General features: G+C 44.8%; 1 protein-coding gene across 7 annotated transcripts in view; it reads left to right on the forward strand.

Annotated features, from left to right (window-relative positions):
• The window catches only part of LOC129815121 (calcium-dependent secretion activator 1), a 186980-nt gene that overhangs the window by 45383 nt on the left and 116696 nt on the right, over nt 1-24901 (forward strand). For all 7 annotated transcript variants that reach the window (XM_055868507.1, XM_055868511.1, XM_055868508.1 and 4 more), the window contains exon 3: nt 880-1212. In XM_055868507.1, the coding sequence (XP_055724482.1) occupies nt 880-1212 (333 nt within the window). The remainder of the gene's footprint in view (nt 1-879; nt 1213-24901) is intronic.

A 24901-nucleotide genomic window follows, 5' to 3' on the forward strand; every position in this document is an offset into this window, starting at 1 on the left:
CAATTAAAGCCCAATGCTCTTACTGACTGTGTTCTGGATGCTTACACACTCCCCACATCCCCACCTGCCCTAGAGCCTAGAGGAGACCTCGGTGCTCTTCCTTGGCAGAATTTAGGATTAAGCTACATTAAAAAAAATAATTCTAGCCAACATTTCATATATCAGCAGTTCTATCTTCAACACTCCCATTTGTGCAATGTTCCCTTCTTTTTGGCCCACTGAGAGCACTGCTGCTGTTTCAAAAAAGTTGCAAGTGCTCGAGGATGATACATGTCTGTGTATCTGTATGTCCATCCAGCCTCAGAGGCGATGGCCCTCAGTCTTCACCCTGCGGTAGGCACTGATTGGGAACAGGGAGCCTGTCACCGTGAACCATAAGGAGGCTGCATGGTAGAGAGAGGGCCAACATCTGAGTCAGCCAGACATATGGGTCCCTCTCTCTTTCTCTTTCCCTAATCCACACCCCTTGGCATGGAAAATTGCTTTGTGAGAATTGTGGGAAAATAAATGTGCAGTTTGGGATTGAACAGATAAGCACAACAATGCCAGATTTAATTGAAACTACAATCATTTATTTTCCTCTGCACCTTCATCATGAAGACAGAAAGACCAAGCTGCAGCAAATCCTCAAAGAGAAGCAGTACTTTAGACATTTCACTTCCCTCCAGAAGCAAAGACATGTCAGGCTGCCACCAGGGCTTCTTTACGCAGATGCAGGGGAGAATGTCTCACAGAAAATAATGGGCAATTTCCAATTCAGAAATTGAGTTGAAATAAAATTCATCCCAACCTCACAACCAAACTGTATGTTCCTCCTGCCTTTTTAATACTTAAACCACGTGCTTAATCCCCCATCTCTGCTCTTAACTGTGACCACAGATATTCCTGAAGAGTGACCGTGTGTCCCGGATGGTCCAGAGCGGAGGCTGCTCGGCCAGTGACTCGCGGGAGGTTTTCAAGAAGCACATTGAGAAGCGTGTCCGTAGCCTGCCGGAGATCGACGGCCTAAGTAAGGAGACAGTGCTCAGCTCCTGGATGGCCAAGTTTGACACAATCTACCGCGGAGAGGATGACCCCAGGAAGCACCAGCAGCGGATGACGGCCAGTGCAGCCTCAGAGCTCATCCTCAGTAAGGACCAGCTCTACGAGATGTTCCAGTCCATCCTGGGCATCAAGAAGTTTGAGCACCAGCTCCTCTACAATGCCTGCCAGGTGAGATAAGAGCTTCATCTCATGTCCTTTACCAGACATTTGTCTTAACACTAACACTTTCACTGATGGAGATTTCTCAGTTTCACTCCTTTCTCTAGGTCTGAGAGGTGACTTGAGGTACAGTGTCAACTTTTAACACCTTTTTGATGCTTTGATTTGAGGCTTGCTTCCCAATAAATTCTAATGGGTTGAAATGGTAAAAGTGTGCTGTGAAATCAGCCTTACTTTAAACCCCTGGAAAATCCATCCACTTTCCAGGGTTATTAGATGAATAGGCACCTGTCACAGAAAATCACAGTTTAGTGTGGGATTGAATACTCTTTAATCCAAGCAGGAAAGAGGACTGGAATGAATACTGCAAAAAAATATGACCACTGTGAGATGGAGAAATAGTGTGGGTGGTGTGAAGGGCACTATGGAGGCAGAACAATAGATGAGTGTGACTACCAAGGTACTGTGCTAACGGCAATCATATTGTATCATAGAGAATGGAATGGATAGCTATTGATCATTGTTGAATGGAGAGGGTGGGCTGAGAAGTAGGCAGCCAGAATAATAGGATGATGGTGGCCTTTAAAGAGGGGGTTCACATGTCAGTCATACTGGGTTCAATGGAAGGTGTAGTGAGCCCTTCAGGATGTCTTAAGTCATCATCCAGGCTTTTGTCTGTCCAGGATTAACCATTCAGTTGCCACACACACAGAACGCTGGCCAAGGACGGCAGGTAGCCTTGCAGTTAAGAGCATTGGGACATTAACCAAAAGGTTGCTGGTTTGAATCCCCAAATCTGTAGATGTGTCATTGAGCAATGCACTTAACCCTAAGTGCTCCTGTTAATCAAATCAAATCAATTTGTATGCGCCGAATACAACAGGTGTAGTAGACCTTACCGTGAAATGTTTACTTACAAGCCTACAATGCAGTTCAAGAAATAGTTAAGAAAATATTTACTAAATAAACTAAAGTAAAAAATAAAATAAAAAGTAACACGATAAATAACAATAACTAGGCTATACAGGGGGTACAGGTACGGAGTCAATGTGCGGAGGTACAGGTTTGTCGAGGTAATTTGTACATGTAGGTAGGGGTAAAGTGACTATGCATAGATAAAGTAAATAGTCCGGGTGGCCATTTTATTAATTGTTCAGCAGTCTTATGGCTTGGGGCCTTTTGGACCTAGACCTGGTGCTACGGTACCGCTTGCCGTGCGGTAGCAGAGAGAACAGTCCATGACTTGGGTGACTGGACATTTGGACCTTTTTCTGTCACCGCCTAGTATATAGGTCATGGATGGCAGGAGCTTGGCCCCGTTGATGTACTGGGCCGTACGCACTACCCTCTGTAGTGCCTTACGGTCGAATGCTGAGCAGTTGCTATACCAGGCAGTGATGCAACCAGTCAGGATGCTTTTGATGGTGCTGCTGTAAAAAAAAAAAAAGAGGATCTGGGGAGCCATGCTAAATCCTTTCAGTGTCCTGAGGGGGAAAAGTTGTTGTCGTGCCCTCTTCAGGACTGTCTTGGTGTGTTTGGACTAGAGGTCGACCGATTATGATTTTTCAACGCCGATACCGATTTATTGGAGGACCAAAAAATGCCGATACCGATTAATCGGCCGATTTTTATTTATTTATTTGTAATAATGACAATTACAACAATACCGAATTAACACTTATTTTAACTTAATATAATACATCAATAAAATCAATTTAGCCTGAAATAAATAATGAAATATGTTAAATTTGGTTTAAATAATGCAAAAACAAAGTGTTGGAGAAGAAAGTAAAAGTGTAATATGTGCCATGTTAGAAAGCTAACGTTTAAGTTCCTTGCTCAGAACATGAGAACATATGAAAGCTGGTGGTTCCTTTTAACATGAGTCTTCAATATTCCCAGGTAAGAAGTTTAAGGTTGTAGTTATTGTAGGAATTATAGGACTATTTCTCTCTATACGATTTGTATTTCATATACCTTTGACTATTGGATGTTCTTATAGGCACTTTAGTATTGCCAGTGTAACAGTATAGCTTCCATCCCTCTCCTCGCCACTACCTGGGCTCGAACCAGAAACACATCGACAACAGCCACCCTCGTAGCAGCGTTACCCATGCAGAGCAAGGGGAACAACTACTCCAAGTCTCAGAGCGAGTGACGTTTGAAACGCTATTAGCGCGCACCCCGCTAACTAGCTTGCCATTTCACATCGGTTTCACCAGCCTAATCTCGGGAATTGATAGGCTTGAAGTCATAAACAGCGCAATGCTTGAAGCATTGCGAAGAGCTGCTGGCAAAACGCACGAAAGTGTTGTTTGAATGAATGCTTACGAGCCTGCTGGTGCTTACCATCGCTCAGTCTGACTGCTCTATCAAATCATAGACTTAATTATAACATAATAACACATAGAAATACGAGCCTTAGGTCATTAATATGGTCGAATCCGGAAACTATCATCTCGAAAACAAAACATTTATTCTTTCAGTGAAATACGGAATCGTTACGTATTTTATCTAACGGGTGGCATCCCTAAGTCTAAATATTCCTGTTACATTGCACAACCTTCAATGTTATGTCATAATTACGTAAAATTCTGGCAAATCAGTTCGCAATGAGCCAGGCGGCCCAAACTGTTGCATATACCCTGACTCTGCGTGCAATAAACGCAAGAGAAGTGACACAATTTCACCTGGTTAATATTGCCTGCCAACATGGATTTCTTTTAGCTAAATATGCAGGTTTAAAAATATATACTTCTGTGTACTGATTTTAAGAAAGGCATTGATGTTTATGGTTAGGTACACGTTGGAGCAACGACAGTCCTATTCAACGCAGGACACGCTAGATAAACTAGTAATATCATCAACCATGTGTAGTTATAACTAGTGATTATGATTGATTGATTGTTTTTTATAAGATTCTTACTGCATTCGCGTAACAGGCAGGCTCCTCGTGAGGCAGGTGGTTAGAGCGTTGGACTAGTTAACCGTAAGGTTGCAAGATTGAATCCCTGAGCTGACAGGGACTAAAAATCTGTCGTTCTGCCCCTGAACAAGGCAGTTAACACACCGTTCCTGGGACGTCATTGAAAATAAGAATGTGTTCTTAACTGACTTGCCTAGTTAAATAAAGGTGTAAAAAATTAAAAATAGGTAACCTGCCTAAATGACTACCGCCCTGTAGCACTCACATCTGTGGCCATAAAAAGCTTTGAAAGGCTGGTTATGGCTCACATTAACACCATCATCCCGCAGTGGAGGCTCCTCATAGGAGGAAGGGGAGGAACTTCCTCCTCAGTGAATTTTATAAAAGTAAAATTGTGAAACATTAAAAGTGATCCTTTTTAGATAAAACTATACTAAATATATTCACGTCACCAAAAATGGATTAAAAGCACACTGTTTTGCAATGAAGTTTTACAGTAGCCTCAGCAGTACTTTGTAGGGTAGCAACATGGTGTAGCCGGAAGAAAGCTAGCTCATGTCCTCCTCTGGGTACATTGACTTTAATACAAAACCTAGGAGGCTCATGGTTCTCACCCTTTTCCATAGACTTATACAGTAATTGTGACAACTTCCTGGGGACATCCTCCAACCTATCAGAGCTCTTGTAGTATGAACTGACATGTTGTCATCCAAATCAAAGGAGCAGAGAATGACTCTAGTACTGGAAGCATAAGCTACAGCTAGCTAGCACTGCAGTGAATAAAATGTGGTGAGTAGTTGACTCAAAGAGAGAGAAAGGCAATAAATGAATTTCTTCCAAAATTAATAAGCAAGATATAGAGAGAGCTCTATATTTCATAGTATATTTTTTATAACTTTCACTTACTTAGCTAGCATCGAATGCAGCTAGCTATTTTAGCATACTCAAACACCCGGCTCAAACAGAAAGGGATGCTATGTTAGCTAGATAGCTATGGCTATCCAACCCTGGAACTCTTCCAAGTCAAGGTAAGCTTTTTGTTTTATAAATGTATTTTCACCCGGGCCCGCCGGTGTAACACCTAATCTGCTTGCTGCTGACTATACACTGTACTACATGATTGTAGCGGGTTTACTAATGTGTTAGTTCTATTAGCTATGTTGACTACGATGTGACAACAATGTAGGCTGTGTTGTAGTGGTTCGTGGTCATGATATGACGGTTTGGCTTGGAAAGTTTTTTTCACCTGGTCACAGACAGCTGATATGTTGTGCACAAGTCCACAAGCGAAGGGAAAAGTTGAGAGGAGGAGAGCGCGTAGATAGATGTGAGAAGGAATTATATTTATATATAACAAACTGTTTGTATGTGGCTGTTATGAAAGTGAACTGTGTGGGCATGATCAGGGGTATATTCATTGCACTGATACTGTTGAAAAACGTTTCTCAAACAGAAGTGGGGATAAATATACCTGAATTTGTGCGATAGAAACTATTGTTAGACTTAAGATTACACCCTAGATCAGCTAGATGCAGGCAAGAGTGTGCAAGACAGTATTGAATGTGTCACTGTCACCTTGATTACTCAAAATGATCTTGATCTGTCAACCTACGTTGTAAACTTTGCTTCCTAGACTAGGTTGTAGCAAGAGAAAATTAGAGTATCATGTAGTAACCTAAGCCTATCGCTGTTACATTGAACTGGGTGAAAGGAGTATGAATGACAGTCATCCAATATGCTGCAATAGAAATAAGGCCATGTTAATCCTCCCTCATCTTAAATGGCACCGACTGCCACTGCATCCCAGACAAACTGGACCCGCTCTAATTCGCATACCGCCCCAACAGATCCACAGATGATGCAATCTCTATTCCACTCCACACTGCCCTTTCCCACCTGGACAAAAGAAACACCTACGTGATAATGCTGTTCATTGGCTATTGCTCAGCATTTAACACCATAGTGCCCTCCTAGCTCATCACTAAGCTAAGGAACCTGGGACTAACCACCTCCCTCTGCAACTGGATCCTGGACTTCCTGACGGGCCACACCCATGTGTTGAGGGTAGGCAACACCACATCTGCCGTGCTGACCCTCAACACAGGTGCCCCTCAGCGGTGTGTGCTTAGTCCACTCCTTTACTCCCTGTTCACCCACGACTGTGTGGCCACGCACGACTCCATTACCATCATTAAGTTTGCAGATGACTCGATGGTGGTACGCCTGATCACCGATGACGATGAGCCAGCCTACAGGGAGGAGGTCAGAGACCTGGCAATGTGGTGCCAGGACAACAACCTCTCCCTCAATGTTAGCAAGACAAAGGAGTTGTTCGTGGACTAAAGGAAATGAAGGGTCGCGCATGTCCACATCGACGGAGCTGTAGTGGAGCAGGTCGAGAGCTTCAAGTTCCTCGGGGTCCACATCATTAAGGAATGGTCTACACACCCCAATCATGGGCCACACACACCAAGACAGTCGCGATAAACGCCTCTTCCCTCTCAGGAGGCTGAAAAGATTCAGTATGGGCCCTCAGATCCTCAAAAAGTTATACAGCTGCACCATTGAGAGCATCTTGACTGGCTGCATCATCGCAAGGTGCTACAGACGGTAGTGCGTACGGCCCAGCAAATCACTGGGGCCGAGCTCCCTGCCATCCAGGACCTGTATACCAGGCAGTGTCAGAGGAAGGCCCTGAAAATTGTCAATGACTCCAGACACCCAAGTCATAGACTGTTCTCTCTGCTACCAGACGGCAAGTGGTACCGATGCACCAGGTCTGGAACCAACAGGACCCTGAACAGCTTCTACCCCCAAGACATAAGACTGCTAAATAGTTAGTCCAGGTAGCTATTGGTTAAGTATTTAACTATTTGCATTGACCCTTTTTGCACTAAGTCTTTTGACTCATCACATGTGCTGCTGCTACTGTTTATTACCTATCCTGTTTCCTAGTCACTTTATCCCTACCTATATGTACAGTGCCCACCACTAATATTGGCACCCTTGGTAAATACAGTTGAAGTCGGAAGTTTACATACACTTAGGTTGGAGTCATTAAAACTCGTTTTCCAATCACTCCCCACATTTCTTGTAAACAAACTATAGTTTTGGCAAGTCAGTTAGGACATACACTTTGTGCATGACACAAGTAAATGTTCCAACAATTGTTTACAGACAGATTCTTTCACTTATAATTCACAGTATCACAATTCCATTTGGTCAGAAGTTTACGTACACTAAGTTGACTGCCTTTAAACAGCTTGGAAAATTCCAGAAAACGATGTCATGGCTTTAGAAGCTTCTGATAGGCTGATTGACATAATTTGAGTCAATTTGAGGTGTGTACCTGTGGATATATTTCAAGGCCTACCTTCAAACTCAGTGCCTCTTTGCTTGACATCATGGGAAATTCTAAAGAAATCAGCCAAGACCTCAGAAAAAAATGGTAGACCTCCACAAGTCTGGTTCATCCTTGGGAGCAATTTCTAAACGCCTGAAGGTACCACCTTCATCTGTACAAACAATAGTACGCAAGTATAAACACCATGGGACCACGCAGCCGTCATACCGCTCAGGAAGGAGAGGAAAAAGGGGTAGGCTTGCAAGCCGAAGAACACCATACCAACCGTGAAGCACGGGGGTGGCAGAATCATGTTGTGGGGGTGCTTTGCTGCAGGAGTGACTGGTGCACTTCACAAAATAGATGGCATCATGAGGAATTGAAAATTATGTGGATATATTGAAGCAACGTCTCAAGACATCAGTCAGGAAGTTAAAGCTTGGTTGCAAATGGGTCTTCCAAATGGACAATGAATTGTGAAAAACTGAGTTTAAATGTATTTGGATAAGGTGTATGTAAACTTCCGACTTCAACTGTATGAGCAAAACAGGATGTAAAAAAAAATCTTTATTGTTTATCCTCTTGGTCTTTCTTTGAAAATATTCACAAAAATCTAACTTTAATTAAAAGTAAAATAATTGAAAGAAAAAATATATTCTTCACATAAAATAAATATTTTTCTAAAATATGTGTTTATTATTGTCACCCCTTCATTCAATACTGTGTGCAACCTCCCTTTGCCAAGATAACGGCTCCGAGTCTTCTCCTATAATGCGTAATGAGGTTTGAGAACACATGGCAAGGGATCTGAGACCATTCCTCAATACAGATTCTCTCTATGCTTGTGGACTGTCCTCTTCAGCTCATCCCACAGGTTTTCTATGGGGTTTAGGCCAGGGGACTGGGTTGGCCATGGCAAAACCTTGATTCTGTGGTCAGAGAAGCATTTTTGTGTTGATTTTGAGGTGTGCTTTGGTTCATTGTCCTGCTGGAAGATCCAACCAAGGCCCAGTTTAAGCTTCTTAGAAGAGGCAGTCAGGTTTGGATGTAATATCTGCTGGTACTTGATGGAGTCCATGATACTATGTATCCTAACAAGTTGTCCAGGGCCTTTGGAAGAAAGACAGTCCCACAACATTAAAGATCCACCACCATACTTCACAGTGGGATGAGGTACTTTTCTGCATGGCTAACTTTCTGTCTACGCCAAATCCACCTCTATGTGTTTCCAAAAGCTATATTTTGGTCTCATCTGACCATAGAACCCGTTCCCATTGAAAGTTCCAGTAATGTTTGACAAACTGTAGGCGCTTGTGTTTGTTGTTTGATGACAGCAAAGGCGTTTTTATGGCAACCCTCCCAAACAACTTGTGGTTACGTAGGTGGCGTCTGATCGTAGTTCTGGAGTCTTTCTGATCCCAAGATCCAACTAACGTCTGCAATTCTCCAGCTGTGATCCCTGAATTTTTTTTTGCCATTGTTACCATCCTCCTCACTGTGCGTGGGGTCAATATAGACACACGTCCTCTTCCAGGCCGACGGTTAACATCTCCAGTTGCTTTAAACTTCTTAATTATTGCCCTGATAGTGGAAATGGGCATTTTCAACCGTTGAGCTATTTTCTCATAGCCATTTCCTGATTTGTGCAGCTCAACAACCTTTTGTCGCACATTAGTACTGTATTCTTGGGTCTTTCCTATAGTTATGGTTGACTATGGGAACTTGGCCTGTATGTCACCTCATATTTATACCCCAGTGAAACAGGAAGTCATGGTTTAACACTTAAGTATTTCTAATCTCTCAGGTGAATTTAAAACGTAAATGGTGCACCAGTCCCTCCTGCAGCAAAGCAACCCCACATCATGATTCTGCCACCCCCGTGCTTCACGGTTGGGATGGTGTTCTTCGGCTTGCAAGCCTCCCCCTTTTTCCTCCAAACATAACGATGGTCATTATGGCCGAACAGTTCTATTTTTGTTTCATCAGACCAGAGGACATTTCTCCAAAAAGTACAATCTTTGTCCCCATGTGCAGTTGGAAACTGTAGTCTGGCTTTTTTATGGCGGTTTTGGAGCAGTGGCTTCTTCCTTGCTGAGCGGCCTTTCAGGTTATGTCGATGCAGGACTCGTTTTACTGTGGATATAGATACTTTTGTACCTGTTTCCTCCAGCATCTTCACAAGGTTCTTTGCTGTTGTTTTGGGATTTATTTGCACTTACAGCACAAAAGTACGTTCATCTCTAGGAGACAGAATGCGTCTCCTTCCTGAGCTTCCTGAGCAATAGTACGCAAGTTTATACTTGCGTACTATTGTTTGTACAGATGAACGTGGTACCTTCAGGCATTTGAAAATTGCTCCCAAGGATGAACCAGACTTGTGGAGGTCTACAATTATTTTTCCGAGGTCTTGGCTTACTACTTTTCATTTTCCCATGATGTCAAGCAAAGAGACACTGAGTTTGAAGGTAGGCCTTGAAATACATCCACAGGTACAACTCCAATTGACTCAAATGATGTCAACTAGCCTATCAGAAGCTTCTAAAGCCATTATGTCATTTTCTGGAATTTTCCAAGATGTTTAAAACTTCTTATGGCTGCAATCCCGTCACCGGGATGATTTGACAACAGCCATTGACAGTGCAGGGCACCAAATTCAAACAACAGAAATCTCATAATTAAAATTCCTCAGACATTCATGTGTCTTATATCATTTTAAAGGTAATCTTGTTGTTAATCCCAACAAAGTGTCCGATTTCAAATATGCTTTTCAGCGAAAGCACTACAAACGATTATGTTAGGTCACCACAAAACCACAATAAACACAGCCATTTTTCCAGCGAAAGATAGCTTTCACAAAAAGCAGAAATAGAGATAAAATTAATCACTACCCTTTGATTATCTTCATCAGATGACACTCATAGGACTTCATGTTACACAATACATGCATGTTTTGTTTGATAAAGTTTATATTGATATAAAAAAATCTGAGTTTACATTGGCGCGTTACATTCACTAGTTCCAAAAACATCAAGTGATTTTGCATAGCCACAGCGTTTCAACAGAAATACTCATCATAAATGTAGATGATAATACAAGTTATACACATGGAATTATAGATATACCTCTCCTTAATGCAACCGCTGTGTCAGATTTCAAAAAAACTTTGCGGAAAAATAAACCATGCAATTGTCACGACTCCTACCGAAGGTGGCTCCCCTTCCTGTTCGGGTGGCGCTCAGCGGTCGTCGTCACCGGCCTACTAGCTGCCACTGACTTGTTCCTCCCCCTCCTTATTTGTTTATTGGTTACACCTGTTTTTAGTTAGGGTGATTAGTAGGGCTTTATTACCCAGCAGGCCCGCCTGGGTGTGCGGGATTGTTTTGTGTACTGTTAGTGCATGTATGTCACGGTTCGTGGTAGTTGTATTTTCGGGAACTATTTTGTTCCCCTTGTGTGTTGGGGCATTTGGTTGGAGTGGTGTCGTGTTCCACCTTTTCGGTGATTAAAAGTTACGCTACTCTGAACTCTCTGTCTCCTGCGTCTGACTCTTTCCTCCACTACACCCCGTGTACTACAGCAATAATCTGAGACGGAGCTCAGCACAATAGCCAAATTATCCGCCATGTTGGACTCAACAGAAACCAGAAAATACATGATAAATGTTTCCTTACTTTTGATGAACTTCATCAGAATGCAGTCCTAGGAATCCCAGGTCCACAATAAATGCTTGATTTGTTCGATAATATCCATTATTTATGTCCAATTAGCTACTTTGGAATTGTTTACCAAACATGCTAACCAAAGTCACAAAGCGCGTCCACTACAACGTGATGAAATGTCCAAAAGTTCCGTAACAGTCAGTAGAAACATGTCAAATGATGTACTGAATCAATCTTTAGAATGTTGTTAACACATCTTGAATAACGTTCCAACCGGAGAATTACATTGACTTCAGTTGACCGATGGAACGGAGCTCCCTCTCACTTGAACGCGCCAGTTAAATGCGTGGGCACCTCATCCATATCTCGCTGTAATTTCAATGAGTGCTTGGTTGGAAATCTGCCACCCCCAGAAAAAAATCCAAACAGAAAGTGGAACTTCTAAGGTTTTTGCCTGCCATATGAGTTCTGTTATACTCACAGACATAATTCCAACCGTTTTAGAAACTTCAGAGGGTTTTCTATCCAATACTACTAATAATATGCATATATTAGCAACTATGACATAGGAGCAGGCCGTTTACTCTGGGCACCTCTGTGCACCTTTCATCCAAGCTACTCAATACTGCCCCTTCAGCCATAAGAAGTTAAAGGCACAGTCAACTTAGTGTATGTAAACTTCTGAACCACTGGAATTGTGATACGGTGAAATAATCTGCCTGTAAACAATTGTTGGCATTATATCTAAAAAATCTCATTTTACATTGGCGCGTTATGTTCAGTAATGTTTTGCTTCCTAAACATCTGGTGATTTTGCAGAGAGCCACATCAATTTACAGAAATACTCATCATAAATGTTGATGAAAATACAAGTGTTATACATAGAATTATAGATCCACTTTTCTTAATGCAAGCGCTGTGTCAGATTTAAAAAAAACTTTACGGAAAAAGCACACCATGCAATAATCTGAGTACGTCGCTCAGACACAAAAACAAGCCATACAGGTACCCGCCATGTTGTGGAGTCAACAGAAATCAGAAATAGTATTATAAATATTCACTTACCTTTGATGATCTTCATCAGAATGCACTCCCAGGAATCCCAGTTCCACAATACATGTTTGTTTTCTTCGATAAAGTCCATCATTTATGTCCAAATACCTCCTTTTTGTTCGCGCGTTTAGTTCACAAATCCAAATTCATGAGGCGCGAGCACTAGGTCCAGACGAAAAGTCAAAAAGTTGCGTTACAATTCGTAGAAACATGTCAATCGATGTATAGAATCAATCTTTAGGATGTTTTTAACATAAATCTTCAATGTTTCAACCGGAGAATTCCTTTGTCTTTAGAAATGCAATGGAATGCAGCTAACTCTCACGGGCGCGCTCAAGACTGAGCTCATGGCATTCTGCCAGACCTCTGGTTGAAACAGCTCTCATTCTCTCCCCCTTCACAGTAGAAGCCTCAAACAAGATTCTAAAAACTGTTGACATCTAGTGGAAGCCTTAGGAAGTCCAATCGGACCAAATTTACACTGTATCTTGGATAGGCAAAGAGTTGAAAAACTACAAACCTCAGATTTCCCACTTCCTGGTTGGATTCTTTCTCAGGTTTTTGCCTGCCATATGAGTTCTGTTATACTCACAGACATAATTCAAACAGTTTTAGAAACTTAAGAGTGGTTTCTATCCAAATCTACGAATAATATGCATATCTTAGCTTCTGGGCCTGAGTAGCAGGCAGTTTACTCTGGGCACCTTATTCATCCAAGCTACTCAATACTGCCCCCCAGCCATAAGAAGTTAACATGTTTAAATGTTTTACTCACGTTGGCCATGGTGAAGGAGAGCCCACAGGTGTTGGTAGCGGGCCATGTCAGTGGCACTGTATTGTCTTCAAAGCGAGCAATGAAGTTTCCCAGTGTCCGCGACGGGGCTGGTTTTCTTTTTGTAATCCGTGATTGACTGTAGACCCTGCCACATACGTCTCGTGTCTGAGCTGTTGAGTAGTTACACTGTCTGTATTCGTTCAGGTTTCCGGTCGCCTTGCCATGATTAAAAGCAGTGGTTCGCGCTTTTAGTTTTGCGCGAATGCTGCCATCAATCCACGGTTTCTGGTTGGGGAAGGTTTTAATAGTTACCGTGGGTACAACATCACCGATGCACTTGCTAATAAACTCGCTCACCGAGTCCGCGTATACATCAATGTTGTTGTCTGAGGCTATCCGGGACATATCCCAGTTCATGTGTTCGAAGCAACCTTGAAGCATGGCATCCGATTGGTCGGACCAGCGTTGAACAGACCTGAGCACGGGCGTTTCCTATTGTAGTTTCTGTCTATAGGCTGGGAGCAACAAAATGGAGTCGTGGTCAGATTTGTCTGAAGGAGGGCGGGGGAGGGATTTGTATGCATCGCGGAAGTTAGGGTAGCAATAATCCAGAATGCTGCCAGCCCGAGACTTTTTTTCAGATTGGCTTTGTCAAAATCCCCAGCTACAATAAATGCAGCCTCAGGATATATGGTTTCCAGTTTACATAGAGTCCAGTGAAGTTCTTTCAGGGCAGTCAACGGTGTCTGTTTGGGGGGGATATACACAGCTGTGATTATAATCGAAGAGAATTCTCTTGGTAGATAATGCGGTCGGCATTTGATTGTAAGGAATTCTATGTCAGGTGAACAAAAGGACTTGAGTTCCTGTATGTTGTTATGATTACACCACAACTCGTTAATCATAAGGCATACTCCCTTGACCTTCTTCTTACCAGAGAGATGTTTGTTTCTGTACCGACTCTGATAACATATCCCGAGTGAGCCATGTTTCCGTGAAACAGAGAATGTTACTATCTCTGATGTCTCTCTGGAAGGCACCCCTTGCTCGAATTTCATCTACCTTGCTGTCTAGAGACTGGACATTGGCGAGTAGTATACTCTGGAGCAATGAGCGATGTGCCTGTCTACGGAGCCTAACCAGAAGACCGCTTCTGCAGCGCCGTTGTTTTGGGTCGCTTACTGGCATCAGATCCATTGTCCTGGGTGGTGGTCCGAACAGATGATCCGCTTCGGGAAAGTCGTATTCCTGGTCGTAATGTTGGTAAGTAGACGTTGCGCTTATATCCAATAGTTCTTCCTGGCTGTATGTAATAAGACTTAAGATTTCCTGGGTTAACAATGTAAGAAATAATACATTAAAAAACAAAATACTGCATAGTTTACTAAGAGCGCAAATCGAGGGAACGTTCCACAAAGATGTAGTTCAGTACTTTTCCATCACACAGTTGGAAAAGGTTTCTCCATGTTCCATCTTATCAGTCAGGTGAGGTCTTGAGTTATTGGGAGTACTCATTCTCACAGTCCACTGCAGTCCACTAAATAATTACACTTCTCATACAAAGAGCTTGAACCTTACATTAATTTTGATTTCTAAGGCTATATAAAAAATCTATTCATACTAAGAGGATATAATGATATAAAACAGTAAGAATATAAAACAGTAATTTACAATCTATCAATACAAAAGCTCTGGAGAATCGAGCTCTAGTGAGGCGGATAATTTGCCTTGATCTCTGCTCCCAGAACACAATCCCACAACACAAACACACACCTTCTGGTTGCCAGTTCATCTCCCTCTTGCCATTGTCTGTTAACATTCTGACCATTGGTCTACCTCTCTAACTTCAAGGATACATATGCCCTATATAAACACTCTCCGTTAATCTTGTAGAATCAGTTAAAGAGATTCTCCGGTACTTTTGTAATCTTTATTAGTTCTGAAAGTAGAGCTCACAAGCCAAAAGTAGTTCCCTCTCTCGATTTGCAGTGTGTGCATCTTGCTAGTTGTCACTCAAATGGCGAGGGCGTAAAATTCATTGGCTGAAACTTGAATTGCTAGGGGGCTGACCCAAGTGGGGGGAAAATGTAGGGAAAATGGCGCTGCGCAGCTTCCTGTAAGCAGTCACTTTCAAACTATGGATTTCGTGGCTAATTAAAATAAGGCTGTAATTCTGATCATAGACATGTATGAACTACAGATTGACACTGTCACGCCCTGACCATAGTTTGCTTTGTATGTTTATATGTTTTGTTTGGTCAGGGTGTGATCTGAGTGGGCATTCTATGTTGTATGTCTAGTTTGTCTGTTTCTGTGTTTGGCCTGATATGGTTCTCAATCAGAGGCAGGTGTTAGTCGTTTGTCTCTGATTGGGAACCATATTTAGGTAGCCTGTTTTGTCATTGTGGGGGTGGGTGATTGTCTATGTGTTAGTTGCCTGAGTCTGCACTGTTATATATAGTGTCACGTTCATTTTGGTATTAGTTTGGTTAGTGTTTCTTCTTAAATAAATAGAAGAATGTATTCACTTCACGCTGCGCCTTGGTCCTCCTCTCTTCCACATTACGACGAGCGTGACAGACACATCTAGCCCGAAGCGGGAGGTTTCAAAAATACTTACTAGTTACCAAAGTTCCGGATCATGTCTTTAAGTATTAAACAACATAAAAGCGTCAATGCAAACAGTCGTATTTTTTCCCGAACAAATTGCCTACTTGAGCACACAATGTTTTAGAAGTCTGTCAGAAGTCCCTTTTATCATATATTTTCCAGTTCAGGTAGAACAGAAAAACAACAGCCGTCATCAATGAGTCTTTTGTTCTCTGTGTTAGATGTATAAAACCATTTACTCTGTCAAGTCACTTACTGTACACCTCATTGAATATGGATGAGAGAGATCAAACCCAAAGAAAAGACTCCTATATTTTTTGTATCATAAACAAGGCCATCAACACAACGATTTGAAAGCCCTCCGTTCTATGCATACATTTGCTGCTATTACAGAATGGGGAAGTAATATATCCTCAATTTTCATCAAAGACCTTGCTGCTATTGTACTGCAAACAGATGTCTGTCTGAAAGCTTTGAAGTAGATCTCAATGCTGGACTTTTGTTTTGGTGTCGTCTGTATGGTGTGTTGCTATGCTCACTGTGTGTGTGTGTGTGTGTGTGTTTATTTGTTTGTGGAACCTTTCTGCCGTCAGTCACACACACACACACCATGCCCTTTGTCTGCTCATTTGTGCTACCATGGTGACAGTAAACATGGCTACCTTTCTTTCCCCTCTCCCCCTCCTCCACTGTCAGCTGTTGTCATCCTGTATATATTAAACCAGACAGACCGGAAAGGTTTTCCCCTAATCACATATCAGAGTTTGACTTTGAATCTATCAATCGGAGGGGATTGCAATTTATTTAAACAATTAAAAGACTGAGGAGAGGAGAGCAAAGGAGAGGAGACGAGAGGAGCCTGTTTGGAATAGGTAGAGGAGATAGTATGTAATGAATCACAAAATCCTGCAAACCCATCCTTTAGTCCGTTACCTCTGGCCAAAACCCCCAGTAGCTGAACACCTGTGTGTTATGACAGTTAATCTCCTCTGTAGAGAGTTGATCTACAAAAGAGCCTGAAGCCTCGTGCACTGTATCTCGTTACACAGGGAAGCACTGTAGTATCAAAGTGGAAGTGTGCCCGGAGTTCTCTGTACATAGGATTAAACATTGATCAGACACTTATGCACTCTGAAAAATTTACCTTGGCAGAGCTGTGTGTGTGTTTTTGTGTGTTTGGTTTTACTATCCTTGTGGGGACCAGAATTCCTCACAAGGATAGTAAAACAAGGACAATTTGGATAAGTGGGTGTGGGGACATTCATCGGTCCTCACAAGGAAAAAGGCTATTTTAGGCTTAGGGGTTAGCATTACAATAAGGTTTAGGGTTTGGGGTTAGGGTTGAGGTTAGGGTTAGGTTAAGGGTTAGGGACAATAGGATTTTGAATGGGAATCAATTGTTTGGTCCCCACAATGATATTAAAACAAATGTGTGTGTGTGTATGCTTGTGTTTTTCTTTAAAAAGTGGAAACAGAAGGGAACAAGCAGATTAGGAGGACTGTAGCCTTGACAACGGTATCAGACAGTACCATACTTGACCCTAAACTCAATCAAGCCAGTGGTACTGAACTGGGATCTAAACTCAATCAACCCTACGATCCTGATATGTGGCCAAAATATTCATTTTACGGAGCGTGGTGGTGGACAAGTGAGTTTCAGAGGGAATGTCTCCCTGACCCTTATCCTTAACCCTCCCAGCCCTGCCTCACTCTGCCTGTGGTTATGCTATAGCTGTTCACCCCCATGAATGTTTTCACTTAAGGATGAGTTATCTGCCGCCTGGAGTGCTTAATGATGGAGTGACCGGTGCCTCAGACTCAGGCTCCACGCTCTAGTGAGTGATTGAAAAAGATAGATAGTTCATCATGCTACTCAGTGGACAGAATACACTATCGATTGCCACTCAGCACAACAACAGCGTGGCTACTACAGTTACAACAACATGATGAAGATTGATACTACAGATCACAGACACAGACTGACTTGCTGGCTAGCTGTGTCTGAATAACCATTCTAGCATACTACATACTTAAACTGCATACGATGTACGCATCGTCGCATACTATTTAGCATGTACCGTTTAGTAAAAAGTATGCAGTATGCCACAGCTCCTGACTGGCTGAGTAGGGAAGGCGAGGCCGAGTGCAGGTGGATTTTTCCAAATTCAACAGAAATGCATCGCATTAACCAACCTGATAATAGCTCAGTTCCAATTTGATTAATTACTCTAAACTTTGAATAGAATAGGAATGGTTATAGGCAGACTATCACATTGGACCTATACTGTAGCTGTTAAGTCTACTCCCGCTTCTCCTCTCCGGTGTTCGACATCGCAGGTTTACTAACCACCGGTCCTGGCAACCATCAGTTTACTCCTCCTGATTAGGCTCACCTGGACTCCATTTCCTCTCTCATTACCTCCCCTATATCTGCCACTCCCTTAGGTCTATTCCCCAGGCAGTATTAATGTTGTTCCATGTCCATACGTTACACTTGTGTCTTGCGGTGTGCTCTGTTACGTTTATTATTATACTCACTACCTGCACTTGCTTCCTGTCTCCCAGCGTCGTCGTTACAGAAGCCCATACAGCCCATCTATCCTTGTAACGGTGGTCCTCCTCCTCTTCAACCGAAAAGGAGGAGTAGTGATGGAACCAAGGCGCAGCGGGTTGTGAACACATAATTTATTCAAAGACAAGACGAAAAAACACGAACTTCACTACAGCTAACAAAACAACAAACGGAGTAGACAGACCTGGATGACGAACTTACATTGAACACGAAGAACGCACGAACAGGGAAAATAGACTACACAAAATGACGATGTACAAAAACAAACCGAACAGTCCCGTATGGTGCGACAAACACTGACACAGGAGACAACCACCCACCACGAACACTGTGAAACAACCTACCTAAATATGACTCTCAATTAGAGGAACGCCAAACACCTGCCTCTAATTAAGAGCCATACCAGGCAACCCATAATCCAACATAGAAACAGAAAGCATAGAATGCCCACCCAAACTCACGTCCTGACCAACTAACAAATACAACAAACTAACAAAAATAGGTCAGGAACGTGACATAACCCCCCCCATAAGGTGCGAACTCCGGGCGCACCAGCACAAAGTCTAGGGGAGGGTCTGGGTGGGCATCTGACCACGGTGGTGGCTCAGGCTCAGGGCGAGGTCCCCACCCGACCATAGTCAATCCCAGCTTACATCTCCCCCTACAAATGACCACCCTCATGTTACACCCACTCAATCTTTTAGGTAACATCAACACAAGGGGCAGCACCGGGATAGAGGGATAGCTCAGGACAGAGGGATAGCTCAGGACAGAGGGATAGCTCAGGACAGAGGGATAGCTCAGGACAGAGGGATAGCTCAGGATAGAGAGGTAGCTCAGGATAGAGAGGTAGCTCAGGATAGAGGGGCAACTCCGGACAGAGAGACAGCTCTGGACTGAGGGGCAGTTCTGGATAAATAGCCGCTCTGGGCTGAGGGACAGCTCATGACTGGCTGACGACTCTGGACGCTCATGGCTGGCTGACGGCTCTGGACGCTCATGGCTGGCTGACGGCTCTGGACGCTCATGGCTGGCTGACGGCTCTGGACGCTCATGGCTGGCTGACGGCTCTGGACGCTCATGGCTGGCTGACGGCTCTGGACGCTCATGGCTGGCTGACGGCTCTGGACGCTCATGGCTGGCTGACGGCTCTGGACGCTCATGGCTGGCTGACGGCTCTGGACGCTCATGGCTGGCTGACGGCTCTGGACGCTCATGGCTGGCTGACGGCTCTGGACGCTCATGGCTCACTGACGGCTCTGGCAGATCCTGTCTGGTTGGCGGCTCTGGCAGATCCTGTCTGGTTGGCGGCTCTAGCAGATCCTGACTGACGAATGGCTCTAGCGGCTCCTGCCTGACTAACGGCTCTGACGGCTCGGGACAGACGGGCGGCTCTAATGGCACGGGACAGACGGATGGCTCAGACGGCGCTGGGGAGACGGATGGCTCAGATGGCGCTGCGGAGACGGATGGCTCAGACTGATCCTGTCTGGCGGAAGGCTTTGGCTGCTCCTGTCTGGCGGAAGGCTCTGTCGGCTCATGGCAGACGGGCAGTTCATGCGGCGCTGGGCAGACGGCAGACTCTGGCCGGCTGAGACGCACTGTAGGCCTGGTGCGTGGTGCCGTAACTGGAGGCACCGGACTGGAGACACGCACTTCAAGCCTAGTGCGGGGAGCAGGGACAGGGTACACTGACTTCTCAAAGCGCACTATAGGCCTAGTGCGTGGTACCGGCACTGGTGGTACCAGGCTAAGGGCACGCACCTCAGGACGAGTACGGGGAGAAGGAACAGTGTGTACAGGGCTCTGGAGACGCACAGGTGGCTTAGTGCGTAGTGCCGGAACTGGAGGCACTGGGCTGGAGACACGCACCATAGGGAGAGTGCGTGGAGGAGGAACAGGGCTCTGAAAACGCACTGGAAGCCTGGTGCGTGGTGTAGGCACTGGTGGTGCTGGGGCGGGGAGGTAGCGCCGGAAATACCGGACCGTGCAGGCGTATTGGCTCCCTTGAACACTGAGCCTGCCCAACCTTACCTGGCTGAATGCTCCCCATCGCCCGACCAGTGCGGGGAGGTGGAATTACCCGCACCGGGCTATGTAGGCGAACCGGGGACACCATGCGTAAGGCTGGTGCCATGTAAGCCGGCCCAAGGAGACGTACTGGTGGCCAGATATGTAGAGCCGGCTTCATGGCACTTGGCTCAATGCTCAATCTAGCCCTACCAGTGCGGGGAGGTGGAATAACCCGCACTGGGCTATGCACACGTACAGGAGACACCGTGCGCTCTACTGCGTAACACGGCTTCTGCCCGTACTTCCGCTCTCCACGGCTAGCCTGGGAAGTGGGCGCAGGTCTCCTACCTGCCCTTGGCCCACTACCTCTTAGCCCCCCCCCAAGAAATTTTTGGGTGGTACTCACAGGCTTTTCGGGCTTCCGTGCTAGACGCGTCCCCTCATAACTCCGGTTCCCTTCTCCGGTTGCCTCTGCTCTCCTCAGTGCCTCCAGCTGTTCCCATGGGAGGCGATCCCTTCCAGCCAGGATCTCCTCCCATGTGTAGCAACCTTTACCGTCCAAAACATCGTCCCAAGTCCATTCCTCCTTCTTGCGCTGTCCCTTCCTCCGATTCCACCGCTGCTTGATTCTGGATTGGTGGGTGGTTCTGTAACGGTGGTCCTCCTCCTCTTCAACCGAAAAGGAGGAGTAGTGATGGAACCATGGCGCAGCGGGTTGTGAACACATAATTTATTCAAAGACAAGACGAAAAAACACGAACTTCACTACAGCTAACAAAACAACAAACGGAGTAGACAGACCTGGACGACAAACTTACATTAAACACGAAGAACGCACGAACAGGGAAAATAGACTACACAAAATGACGATGTACAAAAACAAACCGAACAGTCCCGTATGGTGCGACAAACACTGACACAGGAGACAACCACCCACCACGAACACTGTGAAACAACCTACCTAAACATGACTCTCAATTAGAGGAACGCCAAACACCTGCCTCTAATTAAGAGCCATACCAGGCAACCCTTAAACCAACATAGAAACAGAAAACATAGAATGCCCACCCAAACTCACGTCCTGACCAACTAACACATACAACAAACTAACAGAAATAGGTCAGGAACGTGACAATCCTATTTAAAAGGGACTGAAGACAGAAACATGTTTGGTTCAATTTCAACATATTTATTAGTGAAACCAAAGTGCTGTAACAAAAAAAAGACTTCTGTTTTCAAAGATGTGATCATTTTAATGAGAACAAAAATGACTTAGCCTACATTTGAACACCACCGCAGAAGCTTCGCTATTCGGTATCTTCCCAATTAAGTAGCCTCGTTTTGTTGTTTGGCTACTTGAAGAGAACAAGGGTGTATCACTTGCAACCAACCTTTTCCATCTTTCCATCACCTTTCCCATCTTTTGCATTGTGGAAAAGTGTGCATCCAATTCTACTAGATGAAGAGCCGAAATGAGTATAACATTCTGGCATTTAAACCATACTCGATTTTCGCATACTGAGAATGCATCATGCGAGATTGCGTTTCCCGTTGTCACGATCGTCGTAACTTTGAGGAAGAGTGGACCAAGGCGCAGCGTGAGAGAAATACATCTTCTTTTATTATGAAGACGAACAAAAACAACAAACTGACGATCGTGAAGCTATACAAACAAATATTGCTGACACTAAACACTACACATAGACAATTACCCACAATAGCCTAATGCCTATGGCTGCCTTAAATATGGCTCCCAATCAGAGACAATGAATGACAGCTGTCTCTGATTGAGAACCATTCAGGCAACCATAGACATACCTAGACACCTACACTCAAACACAAACCCATATACTCTACCAAAACCCCCTATACCATACAACCACCCAAGACGAGACAAATACAGACAAACATCCCCCCTGTCACACCCTGACCTAACCAAAATATTACAGAAAACAAAGATAACTAAGGCTAGGGCGTGACACCCGTTGTTTGTTGATTTCTGTAGCGCATCCCCAAATCTAATTGATCAGCTCTTGTTAAAGCCAAAAATAGTATGACATCTGGGCATTTAAAGTTGACTCGATTTTCACATACTCGAAAGGCCTACTATTTGGGACGCAAGTATGGGTATTCAGACACGGCCACTGACTGACTGACAGGCAGGCACACACAGACAGGGATCATCAGTGCCTCACCCAGTGGGGATGTGGGATCTACTAAATTAAGCCAGCATGTAACACAATATACTGTTAGGCAGTGTGTCAAATGAGATGACTCACATTCGTCGTATGAATCGGACCAAGGCGCAGCGTGGAATACCTACATTCTTTATTATAAAAAGAAGGAACACTGAACAAACTAACCAAAATAACAAAACGACACGTGAAGCTATACAAAACGAGTGCTGACAGGCAACTACACATAGACAGAACCCACAAACACCAAAGGGAAATGGCTACCTAAATATGATGTCCAATCAGAGACAACAATAAACAGCTGCCTCTGATTGGGAACCATATCAGGCCAACATAAACATACAAAACCCTAGACATACAAAACCCCTAGACATACAAAACCCCTAGACATACAAAACCCCTAGACATACAAAACCCCTAGACATACAAAACCCCTAGACAATACAAAACCCCTAAACAATACAAAACCCCTAGACAATACAAAAACTAGCGTTTCCACCCTAGTCACACCCTGACCTAACAAAAATATAAAGAAAACAGAGATATCTCAGGTCAGGGCGTGACAGTACCCCCCCCCCCCCCCAAAGGTGCGGACTCCCGGCCGCAAACCTGAACCTATCGGGGAGGGTCTGGGTGGGCATCTACCCTTGGTGGCGGCTCTGGTTCTGGACGCCCCCCCCCCCCCCCTCTCTTTACGCTGATCCCTCCGCCTTTGTAGAACCGGACCGGGGATCATCGCCGGAGGCTCCGGACTGTGGACCGTCGGTGGATGTTCCGTACTGTGGCCCGTCGCCGGAAGCTCCGGACTGGAAACTGTCGCCGGAAGCTCCGGACTGGGTACTGTCGCCGGAAGCTCCGGACTGGGTACTGTCGCCGGAAGCTCCGGACTGGGTACTGTCGCCGGAAGCTCCGGACTGGGTACTGTCGCCGGAAGCTCCGGACTCTGAAAGCGCACTGGAAGCCTGATGCGTGGTGCCGGGAACTGGTGGTACCGGGCTGAGGACATGCACCTCAGGGCGAGTGCGGAGAGCAGGAACAGGACGTACTGGACTGTGGAGGGGCACTGGAGATCTGGAGCGTAGAGCTGGCACAATGCGTCCTGGCTGGATGCTCACTTGAGCCCAGCAAGTGCGGGAAGCTAGCACAGGACACACTGTGCTATGAATGCGCACTGGAGACCTGATGCGTGGGACCGGTACAGGTGACATCGGGCTAATGACACGCACGCCCGCTCTGCAGCGCTCTCAATGCTAGCACCTCTCTCCGGAATCTTGCGTCGAACTCCTCATTTGACTCCCTGACTGGCTCTGGTTCGCACCTCGGCTCCGCCGACTGCTCTATGTGCCGACTGCTCCATGTTCTTGGTTTCTGTGGCCTACCTCGTTGGTATAACTCCTCGTAATATCGCCGTTCCACTTTTGCTGCCTCTATTTCCTCCTTCGGAAGGCGATACTCAATCACACTTGCCATACCAGGCAGTGATGCAACCAGTAAGGATGCTCTTGATGTTGCAGCTGTAGAACCTTTTGAAGATCTGAGGACCCATGCCAAATCTTTTTAGTTTCCTGATGAGGGATAGGTTGTTATTCTGGCACCACCCGGCCAGGTCATTTTGCAGGGCGCTGGCAGTGCACCTCCTTGCACAAAGGCGGAGGTAGCGGTCCTGCTGCTGGGTTGTTGCCCTCCTACGGCCTCCTCTACGTCTCCTGATGTACTGGCCTGTCTCCTGGTAGCGCCTCCATGCTCTGGACACTACGCTGACAGACACAGCAAACCTTTTTGCCACAGCTCGCATTGATGTGCCATCCTGGATGAACTGCACTACCTGAGCCACTTGTGTGGGTTGTAGACTCCGTCTCATGCTACCACTAGAGTGAGAGTACCGCCAGCATTCAAAAGGGACCAAAACATCAGCCAGGAAGCATAGGAACTGAGAAGTGGTCTGTGGTCACCACCTGCAGAATCACTCCTTTTTTGGGGGTGTCTTGCTAATTGCCTATAATTTCCACCTTTTGTCTATTCCATTTGCACAACAGCATGTGAAATTTATTGTCAATCAGTGTTGCTTCCTAAGTGGACAGTTTGATTTCACAGAAGTGTGATTGACTTGGAGTTACATTGTGTTGTTTAAGTGTTCCCTTTATTTTTTTGAGCAGTGTATATACTGTATAGGTAGTCTTTTGGAGAGAGGGAGAGAACAGGGACATTTTGTGCTATAATTCAGAGAATGAAAAACAGAAATTGAGAGAATGAAGAGAGACATCACCTTTTGATTCACCAATACCCCCCTACACACACAGACACACACACACAATGCATGGTGGCAAATCTCCTAATCTTCATCCTGACATCTGTATCATTAAACTAAGCTGGGTTCCCGGTCTTCCTGGAGGCTACAGAGGGAGGGGATAAGGAGAAGTCATGTTGAAGAGTTGTATTCTAGACAGGGAGACTGTGGAGACGGATGGGCATGGGAGAGCGTGCATTTATTCCAGACACAATCATACTAACACAATACTCTCAAACACACACTGATAAACACTGTCAGATAC

Source organism: Salvelinus fontinalis, chromosome 18, assembly GCF_029448725.1.
Source record: "Salvelinus fontinalis isolate EN_2023a chromosome 18, ASM2944872v1, whole genome shotgun sequence".
Taxonomy (NCBI): domain Eukaryota; kingdom Metazoa; phylum Chordata; class Actinopteri; order Salmoniformes; family Salmonidae; genus Salvelinus; species Salvelinus fontinalis.